We start from the raw sequence: 14095 nt of genomic DNA, 5'->3' as shown, positions 1-14095 counted from the left end.
AATAATATTGCCGCTTTTCCTGAATGCCTGAGGTCATGATCGATTAGTGTCGATCACCGTCATAACTTCTCCAACTTGATGGCGGATTACATCCAAGACTGACGTCACACCAGTCTCCAAGAGGCCCAGCAATCAGGATTTGGACGCTGAGAATCATGGACTGACGAAGACCATGCGTACGAGCTTGGCTTTGAGGTTTTTGCTCTTTTATAAACTCGCTGCCCCTCTTGAATTGTTATTCGCATCGATGATCTTGAACCTTCCCAACTCATTTCATCGACGATAGCTTCACATTCAATCAAACAACACCGCCATCATGCCTACCATGCTCGGACTCACAACCGACCGGTCGCCTAACGGGCTCAACAGCAAAGAGAGCAAGTTCGGCGAACGCTCCAGCAGCCGCGACATGGAGCTCGTGCCCCGACAGAGCGGCAGCCTGACGTCGGGCATCGAGAACTCGGACTTTTTCAACGGCGGCAAGCAAAAGGAGCACTCTGACGACGAAGAATCGGACGACGAGAAGCTCAACACCATCAAGGGCCGCAACCACGCCGCCGCCAAGGAGATGGAGACGCTGCTGTGGCGCGCCCTGTGCGACAAGCCCAAGAGCGCCCTCAAGTACATTGGCAAGGACGCCGTCATCTCCAACCGTTTCCTGTTTGGCGACCCGGAGCCGCGCACCGCCGAGTCGGACCCGCCGCTGGAGGAAGAGATCAGGCACTGCGAGGAGTGGCTCGCCTACAAGATGCACGACCCCCAGGTGGTAGAGATTGGTCTCATGGCGGCTGCCATCGCCTACAAAGTCACCCTGTTCCGCCAGATCGACCAAGGGAATGGTCAGTACGGGATGCAGACGGTCGAGGCTACCTGCTCAAGCTCCTGGAGGCAGCTCGCGAGTGGGGATTGGGAGCTTTGCAGCATGTTTGCCAGCTAGAGATGGATAGCTGGCGAGATACTACAGGCGTTTACGTGTATGGAGTAATGGCTTATCAAGCTGATTGGATCTCTTAAGGGAACTCGTTTGGATCAATAAGGAATATAACTATCTTGAACAACTACAACATATCCTCACGCTTCATACTCATCAACTAGGTGTCGCATCTCTTCACCCCAACCAATCCAGCCACTCGGGCTTAAAAGTTCCCTCCTCCTCATACAGTATAAGATACACTGCCAATATGGCGGTTGTCGCCAGGAGAGCGACTAGAAGCACGGAGGTCGCGATATCCTCCCTTCTCTTTCGCGATGAGAAAGTACCCATCTTCGTCGTGACAAGCTGTTTTGCATTCGAAAGAATCACCAGTGGAATCAACAGTGAGCCGTAGTACGCGACTGAGGGTTCATCAAAACAGAATGCGCTGAAACTGCCGATAGACATCAGTAGTATCAGCAGCCACATCAGTGTTACCATGCCCCAACTACGGCCGGATTCCAAACATGGACCTTCTGCTGAAGATACTCAGCTGATCGAAGCAGTGTTTTTGGATCCAAATGCTCTTTAGAAGAACCACAGTGAGATATCATGACGGCGAGCTGAACCACGATCCAACCCCCTATGTAGCACCAGGAGATGACCTGGAAATTCCCTGGAACGACCGAGGCGATAAGCTTGACAGCAGTGCCCACGACGGAGAGCAGAGTGACGAAGTCGATGACGATCTCAGTGTGGCCCCGTTCAGGGGCTTGTCCGTCGAGCCTCTCGTCGAGCCGTGGCTCGATAGTCCACTGCCGCAATGCAGTATGGCTACAGAGGAAGAGAAGACCAGCCGCCCCGGCTTGTAGATCGGCAGCAAACACTCCAAACTCCCGGTATGGATTGCCATGGCATGACCCGATAGCTCTCCGAAGGATAAGCACGAACGCGTGCAAGACACTCGCCGCTTCGAGGGCGCACACGATAGGGTCGAGGCGCAAGAAAAAAAAATTGGGTTCGGCCAAGGAGTCTAGATGGCCTCTTGAAAATCAAGCTGCCTTTTGGTTGTAGTAGCAGACATGTACTCAAGGTGAGTAGCGTGCCAAACATGCTGCCTGCTGAAAAGGTTGACTCATCTTGGGTGTCGTTTTCGGGCGCTCGCTCCATTAACATGGTGTTGAGAGACTCTGTCATAGAAGAAGAATTCTGGAAAAAAGCTGAGACGATGGTACCCAATCTTGCTTTCTGTTGTATAGTTTGGGTTATCGAGATATCCCGTCTAGAGCAAGTTTATTGTACAATGCATAGTGAGGCCTCTCCTCTGGCCGCGCCACAATAGCCAGCCTGCCTTGGGCCAAGGCATACAATATGAGGCTGTGTCGAGCTCTTTGCATTGCCAAGAATATGCATTTCTTTTCTCTCTTCTCTCTCCTCCCTCTTCCAATTCAACTCCAATCATGACTCGGTAGGAGCCGAAATCAGTCGCTGCGCAGTTTGCACTTCAGGGGACAAACTCTTGAGCGCCGAAGCAAGCTCATCGGCAGCCTGATGCAGAGCCTCATCCGAAAGAGGCTCCAGCGCATCTAGGATAAATAGAACTCGCTTAGTGTCGTCAGTCAGCGCAGTTCTCGGGCCCTGTCGCCAGTTCCATCGACGGCAGGTGATGCCCGTATCGTCGCACCAGATGGGCTCCCCCAGGGACGCGAGCTCCGACTGAGGCTCTCCGCCAGAAAAGGTCTGAAACTCTTCTGTGCCTGTCGCCCGTACCAAGAATGGTGACCCATCATACTTGTCGAGATCTTCTCCACCCAGTGGGATCTGATGCTTGACAGAGATGGCGTTGTAGATGTCGGTCAACCGGTTGACACGGGGGAGGCCGCCTTCGACACGACGTGTGAGGGCCTCCAGACTATTACGAGTCTTTTGCGGCTTGGCTCCGAAGCCCTTGTACGCGGCTCTCCAGGCGGCGATGTGAGGGATCTCGGTGACGGGGTGCTTAGCCAGAAGCTCCTTGGCCGTCTTCTCGGCCTCTTGCAGGAGGGCTTCGCTGGCGGCGTCGCTGGGGCCTGGAGGGATGCCTTCCACAACTAGCAAGAGGACGCGGTAGTCAGGTCGCAGCTTGAAGATTTCCGGAGCAACGCGAGCGGCTTGCAAGAGGCTCTGTGCGATCTGTGTTCCGCTCATGGTGATATAGTGACCAAGGTTATCGTGTTCTAATAGTGAAAGACGAGTGAAGAGTGTAACTAACACAAAGAAAGCACGAACATGCGGGGTTTTGTGCGATAGTTATTTTAATTTGTTTTTCAGTTATACACGTAACACTAGAGTTATGTGATCGAGGTGAATCAACACGGGCTAGACTCGGCTGGTTAACGTAACACGGTCCTTATGTCAACGACCTCGGAGAACTTGCAGAACTGATAGCACATGGTTAGAAAAACTTTAATGTTATCAATGCGTTAAAATCTTTTTTACACAATAGATGCAAAGATAAGAAGAAGCTCAAACTAGTCTGTTCTTCATAAAGACCGCAAATACAGCTAGAAAGGGCCTTGTTACTCGTCAAGTCAAAGATGAACAAGGTGTAAGAGAAAGCTTTATGAGAACTATACCTTACCCCGAATATGGTTCTTTCTACTCCCAAAAGAATGTTCTGTAGGGAATAAAAAGAGAGATCGATGGGCGTTTACTAATGAGAACCTTAATTGTGTGCCCAAGATCAACCGCTTCAAGGGGGATAATTCCCGTGTTACTTGAGCGGTTCAATGATAATCTCGAAACTAGGCTTCGGTCCGCCTTTAGAAGCAATCTCATCCTCCCAGCTTCTCATCATCTCCCCGAATCTCCACTGGTGCAGCTTGAACCTCTCCTGGTCACAGGCTGTCCTTGAAAAACCTTTGCGTTTCACGGCTCCCTCCAGACACAGGCGAAGCCCACGGGGCCGCTTCAGGGGCAGTGCCTCGACCAGTTCGTCAAAGGACATGGCGAAGAAGTACCTCGGTGGGCTCCAGCTTGACACTGGCTCCTCTTCATCGTTGTACACGGTGTAGTCGATGTTAAAGTCGTTTGTAGAAGCAGTGATGTTGTCAGTCTCAATGTTGGCTCGACACTCATTGACAGAAGAATCCAAATCGCTTTGATGAGATTGCCGTCGCTCCGTTTCAACGCAAAGTTGCTCCCGCCCCTGAGCTGGGGCTTGTTCTCGTCCAGGAGAAGTTTGCAACTCAAAGTTTGGTTCATCTTCTGGTTGGAAGTCTGGCTCTGGGGGGCTCCCCTCTCCCAGGTCCGGCATGACGCGCATTGTAAAACTTCTCGATCGTCGCCGAACAACGTGCTCAGTATTACAGTCGAATCTCCTGTCAGAAGCTTCAGGAGAGCCATCGAAAGGACCATCACTGGCATCGTGTCGAGGGCTGTCGATGTCACGGTGGTTCTCCATAGACTCCAGGGCCATCACCGCCACAGGAGCAGAGGTCGGCGGCTGTGTGTCTCTAACGGAGGCTCCGCGAGTTCTTTGCCGTTTCTTCTTTGAATTGTCCGCGTAAGGCTCGAGACGTTCCAGGCACTCGTTCCCCATAATGTAGCCTTGGCGATGGAGTGGCTGCCACACTCTGCCCGAGGTTAGGGTGACATCTTCGGGCTGAGTAGACGTGGAATATTCAGCTACAGAGTTTTCTGTCTCATTTGGGTGTTCTTGGTTGAGCCTGGGCGTCTTTATTTGTCTATTGTTACCCTCAAATTGAGGGGGGGCAGGACGCTTTCCATGAGTGTTGCTCTGACTGGTAGTTAGCGCCGTGATCAAGGCTGCAAATACAAGAGACTCACAGATGATGCAGGCACTTCTAGAGCGCTAGATCCGTCGTGTATATCTTCCATGGGCAGCGCATCTTCCGCCTGCGCGTGAAGGGCTGGGCTCGGTTGCATGTTGGAGCCGTCAGGGGGCGATCGCTCAGGAGAATCGTCCAGTGCTTGAGACACTCTATTTGATATAGAGGAGGGTTGATTTGATTCACTTGAAAGAGTCAGCAAATAACTAAGGGAGTGTTGTGTACCAAGCACTCACTCCTGTGGCGAAACAACCTGACCATCATTGTCAGGGTCACGAGATCTATTCCCTCTCGGGGTATTATAGTCGTCTAAATCGATGGGCGTTTCTCTGGTTGAACCTTCTCGATAAGTCCTGCTGGTTGTTGATTCGGAGGTATCCACAGAGGCCGGCTTATTGGGAGCCTTTCTGGACCTTTCTTTGGATGTCTTTTCGGGTGTCTTTCGCTGGCGTAGCTCGTTTTGTCGAAAAAAGAGCTGCGCCAGTAGGATCAATAGTCTAAGAGAGACTCCATATAAGTACTTATACTGAAAAGAAGAACAATTCTTGATTGACTCACTGTGCATGATCCCTTTCGTACTGAAGGCGCTGGGTTATTGGGCTGTCGGGCCAAAACTCACGCCCGTGTTTCTCGAGAAACCGGCTCGACATGTTGTAGAAAACTTTCTTATGAAAGCTGTCACTCCACCTAGTGAACGTAGGCCCAGGGTTACCGTCCTCAGCGATAAACTCAGAGGCGAACTGCTTGATGGCCTTCTTGAAGGCTCTGGATTGGTCGAATTCACCCCTTCCAAACCCAAGAATCTCTCGGAGGTCTGTGACAGTCCGTATATTTTTGGTCTTGATACTCTCTAGGCCTGGTGTCCTTTGAAGGCTGCTGCCGTTACCATCTGTCTCCATGATGGCGGTCATCAACAAAGTTGGGGTCGAGGATGAACTCTTCAGGTGGGATATCTGTAGAGGTACGGCGACCACGTGATTAGCTCAAGCAGAGTGACGCAAAACCAGAAACAAGTAGAGATAGTGTTACTTGGAGGGAGAAGATGCGAGATGGTGGGTGCGTTTATTCAGTTCTCGAGAGTGCGGAAAGCGGCAAACGGCAAGGCGCCAGCCAAGGCAAAGTCTGCCTAGACCATCCCCTAGTTGAATTCACTCTGCTGTCAAAGTTCGAGCCAGAAACAGGCCTTGTGGATGCTTCTTACTGAGCCTCGATCTGTTGTTGGTGTTGGCCCGATATCCGGCCATGGCTGAGTCTTTGATCAAGACGTGGGTTTTTTTTTGTTTTTTGTCCGTTTGTAGGCTCATCAGTTATATGATAGAAAGTCCTAGATTACTTGAATTTGTAATATTGATATTGGGATAATTGCTTCTTCCTATAACTACTCCTTAGCTATAGACTTGAAGTGATTTTCAGATTAACTCTAGTTCGCATGGTGTTGTCCCTGCCCCAATAAGCGCCCAGCGGCCACAGCTCCTTGACCGAGGCATTGCAGACGATTCCACACACCTGAAACATAATGTTTTTTTTCTACCGACGACTTACAAAGTATTGTGAGGCGTCTTTGGATGGCCAAGCGGCCTACACTCCCTTGCTAGCACGAGCTGCAAGGCAGTTCGGCCCTTGAAGGGGCAGAGTTCTGTTCACTGGATTGGTCATTTGGATTTCATCCCAGGGTATCTATTAAGGAAACCCTGAGAATAGAGTAGACTACAGCAGCTTTAATTTGTTTGGTCATTTTGCGTCGTCAAAGGGAAACAACTTGCCTCTTGACGGTTGGGATTAAGCCCCCTTCACATAGCCAGTTCAGGGTTCAACTTGCAATAACCACCTTCAGACAAGGTAACGCTCTTTAGTGAAGCCCTCGTTACGATTCCTTGTAGATACTGAGCCTCGAGAAACAGATGTCAGCACCAAAATTGCTGATGTTCTTTGCCATGTCCATCCATCATCCGCCCTGCTTAAGCACGCTCCTCTCCATTCATCTGGGCCATACGCTGGGTGACGGTGGTAGTCTTGTGGAAGCGGAACGGCTTAATCTTTCGCTCAAATAGTTCGTCCAGCTCAGCAGCTGATCGTCTATGAGTTATTGTCGGCGTGATTCATAGACTCACGATGGCGACAATGACAGGGAAAGGCGAGTTGGACGTGGCCCTTGGTCTCAGCAATCAAGAACCACATGCCGACAGTAAAAGGGGCGCCCAGGCCAACGTAGAGCCTCCGTCTTGAGACCCCAGTTCCATTCCTCGGCATTGATCATGTACAGAAGAGCGGTACCGATGACAGTTCCTACCACACATGTAGACGCAGCGGCAAAGCCAGCCGTGTAAGGACGAAGGCGCTAGGATGAGATCTCTCCACCGAAGCCCGGACTCCATCTGGGGCATCAAGATGGGATTGTTCTGCGGGGACTTGGCAATTGTCGTACTCTACACGACAAATAGCCCCTCTGAGTACATCATTCACGGCACACAATTGCACGAGAAACCGAACATGTCCAAGTTGCTCGGTCGAACGCCTCACGGATCGTTCCAAGTCTCGGGTAAATAAACATTGAGAGGCTCTTGGCACTTCAAAAACTAAATACCTCCCTAGACAGTCCAGGAACATGTTCCAAATTCACTCCCTCCCTATCAAACAACGGTCCTAGAAGCAACTCAAGCATCCATGTTCTCCAACTGCCTTATCGGCCTGATTATAAGCTCATAGTCCAGACGGGACCCATCCAGCTTAGCTTCTTGCATCTCCTGCTTTATAGTCGTGAGATAGATCTCCTTGACGTTTTTGTACTTGACCTCGTTGTACAGAAAGATCTGGTACTGTTCAGGCCGCTTCCCCATGAGCGTGATGCATAGACCCCTGAGGGAATGCTTGTTCTCCATGGGCAGCTCGTCAACCAACTCTCTCATGGAGCCTTGGAAGAAGACATCCTCCGAGTAGTTCCACATCACGGGCCGCATCTCGGTTTGATACACGGTAAAGGCAAAGGTCGGGTCTGGGTTGGACGTGGTATTCTTGGCCGGCTCATACGTAAGAGCGTCCTCGACTTGAGGTGCCTCAGGCTGCTGTTTCCCCTTGATCACAGGAATGGACTGCTCTCGCTCTTCAGACTGAAGCTGGTTTCGAGGCTTGCCTTGGGTGCTATCATCACTATCGGGCCGGGTTGATGACACCTTGTCTTGAGATGAACCCTCTCTGAGGTGAGTTTGGACCTTGGTGGGTTCGTCAAGGGGAACATCCTCCAATGGGTCCATCTCTGGTTGCTTCCGAGATGCCTCAGCTTCTGCCTCTGGCTCTGGAGCTGGCGCATCTGACATGAGAGCAAGAGGTGCTTTGGCGGGGGAGTCGATCGCTGCAGACCTTCGAGCCAGGGCCTCCCTGTGGGCATCTTCACCGAGTTCAGGGCTCCCTTGGTGAGACATAGATCCAGGCAGGCCATCAATGCGGCTCAGGCCATCAGGGAGGACATAGTCATATAGTTGAGCCTGCCTCGTCTCTTCATCAGAGGTGTTGTTGTGTGTGACTTGGTCTACAGGGGAGTGTGGCGGATGTTCATCATCGTCAACGCCAGACTGCTCGGTAGCATTGCCTTGTTCTAGTCGAGGGCTCTTGGTCCGGCGAGCTGGGTCCTCAAGCTCGGTCTCTGCTGGTCTCTTTTCGCCTTGATTGATCTATTTGTTGGTTAGCTCATCCATCGACGTATAGTGACCAGCATAAAAATGACTTACAAGGGGCGCAACTGTCTCTGGGGTGTTGGGGACGTCGTATGGGTCTTGAGCAGGCAAATCATCTGTCTCCTCAGGAGCCACAGTCGGTGTCCGCTCTTTGGGTACGCGTTTGGGCGTGTCAAGGTAGTATTCGTCAATTTCATCCTCTGCTGTTGCTGGTTGAGGTACCATGGGCGGCAAGGACAACTCTGGTGAAGGGAATCCAGGGTCACTATCGATCATTAGCCATGGCACTAGTTAGGCAGTGAAGGTGAGGTAACTCACCGTAAGTACTTGGGGTTTCTGGGGGCTTCGTCATCGCTAAAGGGGTCATCGAAGGGGTCAAAGGCAAGGTCTGGCAGCCCATCCACGTCGATGGGGGTCTCAAAGCTTGTCCCATGAGCCCGTGAAAGGTGACTTGATCTCAAGGTTTGAGATTCTGTGGTCTCTGGGCTGTTTGGTTGTTGCTGGGCAGTCTGTTGTTGAGCGGCATTGGTGGGCGTGGTGGGTGTGGTGGGAAGCAGGGTGACAGGATACGCTGGGTTGATCCTGTGCTTCTGGTTGTTCATCAAAATCTGGTTACGACGGAAGGCCAGTGGCATCAAGAGATCGCAGATCCTAGAAGATGCCCAGATCAGCTTCTGTGTATATCAAGTCGTAGTGTCTTCTCAGAGCGACTCACTTCTTACGATCTTTAGAGAAACAGTATCCCTTCTTGTTCGCAGGAGAAGGCGGGTCGGGCCAGAAGTAGGAACCCCGTCCACCCTCGTAAAGAAACGAGGTGGCTAGGTGCTGAAAGATGTCCTGGTTGAATGGGACAGACCATTGAGTGAGTGCGATCCTCTGGAGGTTCTTCTTGGCCAGGAACTTGTCGGTGAAAGCCTTGAGAGTGTCGTCGAATTCCCGGACGAGGGCCCTGTCCGGGGAAGGATTCTCACCGGCAAGTCCGAGATCTGTGAGGAGCTCTGCAACTCTGGGAAGTCTCATCTTGCGTCGTCTGCTTGACCGACGTGCCTTTCTGGCGTGCTCGGGGAGGTCCATGTCGCCAAGTGAGAGATGTTATTGAGTGGATTAGGGAGTAAACGTCTGTGAGTGGGAAGAATTGAGAATTGATTGAGTCTTCTGCCACGAGTAAAAGAGAAATAATGGAATTAGAAGAGGCTGGGGACGATAGGAAGGAGTTACCAGAGGGAAAGGGTGCCTTCAACGCGAATCTTGGCTATGCATCCCGCGCGGTCAAGACCGACGCAGGGGGTCTATTACTTGAAGTGTACCAAGTAGTAACAGGGTTTCATGTCGACGCGAAGATCCCCCCTTCAGCTGCAGTACAGGTTATCTCGGCACCTGGGAGGTGTGGCAAGTCTGCCATGCGCGCGTATATGGGTGTTGTATGGGGGGTGTGGGTGTTGGTGTTGGCCCGAAACCCCGGCCATGGCGGAGTCAAGGCAGTGAAGGAATTGCGACATACATGACTCAATGGGCTTTCTCTCCTCACACTCTTTTAGAGTTCAGGGATTTATCGCATTGTGGCCTCACTGAATCCTTGAAAATATGCCTTGGGCTGTGGTTCATGGGGTGATGGCGGAGTAGATTGTGCCTTTGTTGGTTCCAACAGAGTGGTTCACCTTGCCGCGCCGCAGCAATGACCAGCAAGGATTCCACAGGTGTGAGAAAAACTTCTGAACACACTCAGCAAATGCAAGGTGAATCTTTTCTTCTTCCAGGTGAGTTGTCCAAGCGCTGATGAACATGGTGGTGTTCGGCAACTCCGAGTTACTGGACGATGTGCCCGCGCGCTGAGCGTCCAGCCCTCGCCGAGACTCATATCTCCTCTTTTCTCTCTACAATCTCTCTTGTCTCTTGGAGAAGTTTCTTCTCGGATGCTCCATCGTGCATATCCGGCGGCAGCCACACGCGGCTCCCCTGCGATCCACGATGTGGGAATTGCACATCGCCGTTTGAGAGCATCTAACACCGCGAACGACAGATCAAGACACCGCGATCTAACACAACTGCGGTCAACTTCCAATGATCAAGGGCCACGTACATAGAACTTGATCAGAGCTGTTTGAGAACGGTGAGGCTGGTCAGAGCGCAGCCCCCCTCGATGGAAGATTGTTGATGCCACCACGACTGCGTCCAGTAGCCCCGACAACCACCCTGTACCGATGCGACGGCTGGTTGCGCGTATCATCAAATGAAACTGGTTTCTAAATGCGGAAATTTGGGGGATGAGAAATGATGACTCTTGGTCAAAAGGGGTTGATGACCTCTAGAGATGTCGTGCATCATGGAGCCAGCTCACCAAATGGAATTGAGCGTGGCAATGTATGGCTTGTCTCTTGCGCAAAGCGTGTATGTTGGAAGAGTTATAAACTAATCAACGTAGCCGTAGTGCGTCTTAGAGTCTAGTAGTGTTAGTTATATTTAACATAACTGCTCCTTATGATCACTCTAAGTACTCGTTCCCTTAGACTTCCACACATTATCACACTAAATCCTTATAAGGGTAAAATAGGTAGGTGGTAATAATCCTTGCTCTCAGCTCGTCTCATAAAAGTGGAACTACTTTTTACAGTTTTTCTTTCAAACCCCTAGGCGTTCTTGGTTACTTTATGCTGTTGGTTGAGTTACCCATGCAACACGTTCCGAATTGGGCAACATGCCAAAGTCACAGCTATGTCACCATTGTTTTTTTTGCTCACCTTGCGTAGTCTTGAGATTCGTCTCATTCCACGACTAAAACGATTCAAGAGGCTAGGTCAATTAGTAGGCGCTGTAGACAAGTTGATCTTTCCAAGTGGTAGGCTTCCAGCCAAGTTGCTTGACCAACTAGACGCGTTCCTCAAGACAACTCTGCCATGGGTTCACCTTGGTACTTGTATCGCATCCATGAACCCTTATAAAACTTGTTCAAAAAAGAAAAACTATTGCACACAAGTCCTGCCCAGATCCTCAATGTCACCCGTTAGTACCCCCATTCGCAACCTACAAGGGGTATAGGCAGCCAACTCGGCCAGCACGACCAGAGATGTTGGGGAACTCTCGACCTTCGCCCGTCTCTTCTTGTTCTCTGCATCTCTCCCTTTGACATTTCTCTCTATTCCCTCTGAAAGAGTCCCCTGCATTGTTGGTTGTGCAGACACATAGGGGCTATCCTCGTGCTCTGCCCCCATTGTCCATTGTTCCCGACTATAAATACCGTTCTCATTCTGTTACACATTCACAACCCTCAGGCCATGGACCAGGCAAATCGCCGCCAAAAGCCATCCAAGGCAGGCGAACAAGTCTTCAAGACGAAGTCTTGCAACATTCCCAGCCTCACCGAGCTCCGCAAGTCGCTCGGTTACGGGCACAGGGGAGAAAAGCAAGACATTGCCTTCAAGAAAGCTCTCACAACACAAGTCGAGACCTTCGTTTCCAAAGACAACTTGCCTGGTGTTAGCTTCACACAGTGGAAGACGCCTGCCCATCAGAAAGGCCTCCGGGAGATGACCAAAGATTTCCTTGCCTTCAAACAGAAAGGTCCTGAATTCTGGCCCGACGACCCCAACTCGTCAAACAAGCGGCCTCTCGAGTATACGAGGGACTACGAACAGTAAGTAAGTCTTGCATATATATAGTACTCGAAGCCCTGACCTGGTAGGATACATCGCCTCTTGACAAAAGTGTTCTACCGCACAGTTCGGGAGCACAAGCGAAAACAATCGACAACCCCAACTACCAAAGAGTCGGACCGGAGACTCAAGACTACCTCCATGAAGCAATCTGATCCAAGCAAGAACTCGAGCGAACAGTCTTCCCGACAGGCCTACCGAGGCTCCAGGGGCCAGAGCGCTGACGATCCCATTGAGCTCGACAACATGCAGTCTACCACTAATGCCTCTGCGCCATCCGCGTGAGTTGTTTCTGACACTACTTGAAGATTTTCACGCTCATCAATATGTCGTCAGGGATGTCGACCCGTTTGCAGGGACCTCCCTAATGTTCACCTTCAGGCAATTTATGCCACTTGAAGGAATGCCAGATGGCATCCCGCCTACTGACGAGCCTGACGAGCCTACCGATCGGGTATGGGAGATACGGGATGACTATCTCGACCCCCAAGTCCCTCGAGATGGCAATCCAACTTCGAGTATCCCTTCCCAGGCTGCACCTGAAGATCCGTATCAAGTGCCCAACAGCCCAGCACAGGAGACTCAAGTTGTACGTGTCAGCCCTTCCAACCTCACACATGCCTCATACTGACATATCAACAGCCTCGAGATCGCGGTAAACGGCCAGCACACCCATACTCGATTCAAGATGTTCGCCCAGCCAAAGCCCCCCGACGAGAACAAGACGATGGAGAAGTTGTTGAATCATCGACCAGTAACGCGCCTCCCAATAACCCCTCCGTCAGCGTGCCTTCTGCCAGTAGCTCTTCCGCCAACTTGGCCTCTACCAGTAACTCGTCTTCCAGCTTTGCTCCCACCAGCGTCTCTTCGCAGGAGGATCCGCCTGCTGATCGCCGTCTTGCTGCGCCTGTCAAGAAAAGGACATACATTCGCCAAAAGTATCAAAAGACCCGAACCTCGGCTCGGCACCCGAAGCCAGTCCAGCGTCCAGATTTCGCCCGCGAGGAGACCATGGAGAGAGTTATTCCCAACTCACCTCCTTCTTCCTCTTCTTCGGAAGAAGAAGACAATGTCGAGGAGCACAGAGCCCGAGATCCGCCACATCGTACGGCCACTGTCTCCAACGACACGTCTCGTCAGGAAGATCCCTCCACCACTGCACCTCGCCATAACACTGCGGCAACAGCAGCAGAGCAGCCGTCGTCACAGGCCCGTCAAATGGGCTCCAAGAAACAGGCCTCTGCCAAGAAAGGCTCCATGGGTCCTCCCAGAGCGCCTGTGCCTCGGCCTGCATCCAGCACGAGGCGTGGCCCGGTGCAGGAATCCCCGGCCGGACCCAGCACGAAGAGAAACTCTGCGCGGCGACAGGCAAATGGCAGCTCAACATCCAACACGGGAACTCGTCAGCCTCAAACCAGCCACCCTCAAACTAGTCAACCCCAGATGAATGAGCCCCAGACTGAACAGAACCAGCCATCTCCTAACAACAATATGCTAAGTGCAGAAGAGAGGCAAATCATAGATGCATCATCCGTGCTCTTCTGGAGAAATGGTGACGAAGGGTTCGAATCCTGGACGCCCACAGTCGACGTGTTCCAGATGACCCTCTCCGAACTGATGTCAGATCTGGGTTGGATAGGAGCCAATGTCCAGCCCCTGTACATGAGGCTTAAGGCGCCCAGGCCCTACAAACCGTGGGTGTATGGCATTGAGCCTGGCAACAATGGCAAGTTCAACGACGTGATGCACAGCTTTATCGATAAGATGCAAAGTTGCTACGAGCAGGCCAAAAAGCCAAAGTTGAGATTTGAGCTGCAGTTTAATCAGGAGCCGGTGTTTATTTAAAGTGCGTTTCTTTATTGTCATTGTTCACGATTAAACAGGAATGCTTGATTCAGTATGACGGAATTAATAGGGAGCAGGATACACGTGGTTATTCACAAGTAGATTTCCTTAGTGCGTAGTCCTTTCATGGGACAAAGGATACAGTGCGAGATCAGTTAGCAATTTATTTCTACTTCAAGCCTCTTT

General features: G+C 51.4%; 6 protein-coding genes across 6 annotated transcripts; 2 read left to right on the top strand and 4 right to left on the bottom strand.

Moving 5' to 3' along the window:
• Nucleotides 1-316: 316 nt before the first annotated feature.
• NCS54_00141400 (Hypothetical protein) lies at nt 317-937 on the top strand (the record flags this gene model as incomplete). The annotated part of the gene is made up of 1 exon (XM_053147042.1): nt 317-937. The coding sequence occupies one exon, from the start codon at nt 317-319 to the stop codon at nt 935-937; it is 621 nt and encodes a 206-aa protein (XP_053003017.1).
• Nucleotides 938-2371: 1434 nt separating this feature from the next.
• On the bottom strand, nt 2372-3100 carry NCS54_00141300 (B3-4 domain-containing protein; the record flags this gene model as incomplete). Its single annotated transcript, XM_053147041.1, has 1 exon — nt 2372-3100. The coding sequence occupies one exon, from the start codon at nt 3098-3100 to the stop codon at nt 2372-2374; it is 729 nt and encodes a 242-aa protein (XP_053003016.1).
• A 565-nt stretch (nt 3101-3665) lies between these two features.
• On the bottom strand, nt 3666-5642 carry NCS54_00141200 (Hypothetical protein; the record flags this gene model as incomplete). The annotated part of the gene is made up of 4 exons (XM_053147040.1): nt 3666-4691; nt 4742-4928; nt 4980-5240; nt 5302-5642. 4 exons carry the CDS (start codon nt 5640-5642, stop codon nt 3666-3668), a joined length of 1815 nt encoding a protein of 604 aa, XP_053003015.1.
• A 1059-nt stretch (nt 5643-6701) lies between these two features.
• On the bottom strand, nt 6702-6921 carry NCS54_00141100 (MFS domain-containing protein; the record flags this gene model as incomplete). Its single annotated transcript, XM_053147039.1, has 2 exons — nt 6702-6811; nt 6855-6921. 2 exons carry the CDS (start codon nt 6919-6921, stop codon nt 6702-6704), a joined length of 177 nt encoding a protein of 58 aa, XP_053003014.1.
• A 476-nt stretch (nt 6922-7397) lies between these two features.
• Nucleotides 7398-9488, bottom strand: NCS54_00141000 (Hypothetical protein; the record flags this gene model as incomplete). Its single annotated transcript, XM_053147038.1, has 4 exons — nt 7398-8411; nt 8469-8679; nt 8733-9065; nt 9130-9488. The coding sequence occupies 4 exons, from the start codon at nt 9486-9488 to the stop codon at nt 7398-7400; spliced, it is 1917 nt and encodes a 638-aa protein (XP_053003013.1).
• A 2198-nt stretch (nt 9489-11686) lies between these two features.
• On the top strand, nt 11687-13909 carry NCS54_00140900 (Hypothetical protein; the record flags this gene model as incomplete). The annotated part of the gene is made up of 4 exons (XM_053147037.1): nt 11687-12045; nt 12094-12345; nt 12401-12653; nt 12707-13909. The coding sequence occupies 4 exons, from the start codon at nt 11687-11689 to the stop codon at nt 13907-13909; spliced, it is 2067 nt and encodes a 688-aa protein (XP_053003012.1).
• Nucleotides 13910-14095: the final 186 nt, after the last annotated feature.

Source organism: Fusarium falciforme, chromosome 1 (assembly GCF_026873545.1).
Source record: "Fusarium falciforme chromosome 1, complete sequence".
Classification (NCBI taxonomy): Eukaryota; Fungi; Ascomycota; class Sordariomycetes; order Hypocreales; family Nectriaceae; genus Fusarium; species Fusarium falciforme.
Note: the sequence above shows the minus strand (reverse complement) of the source record. Positions and strands in the feature narration are given on the sequence as shown.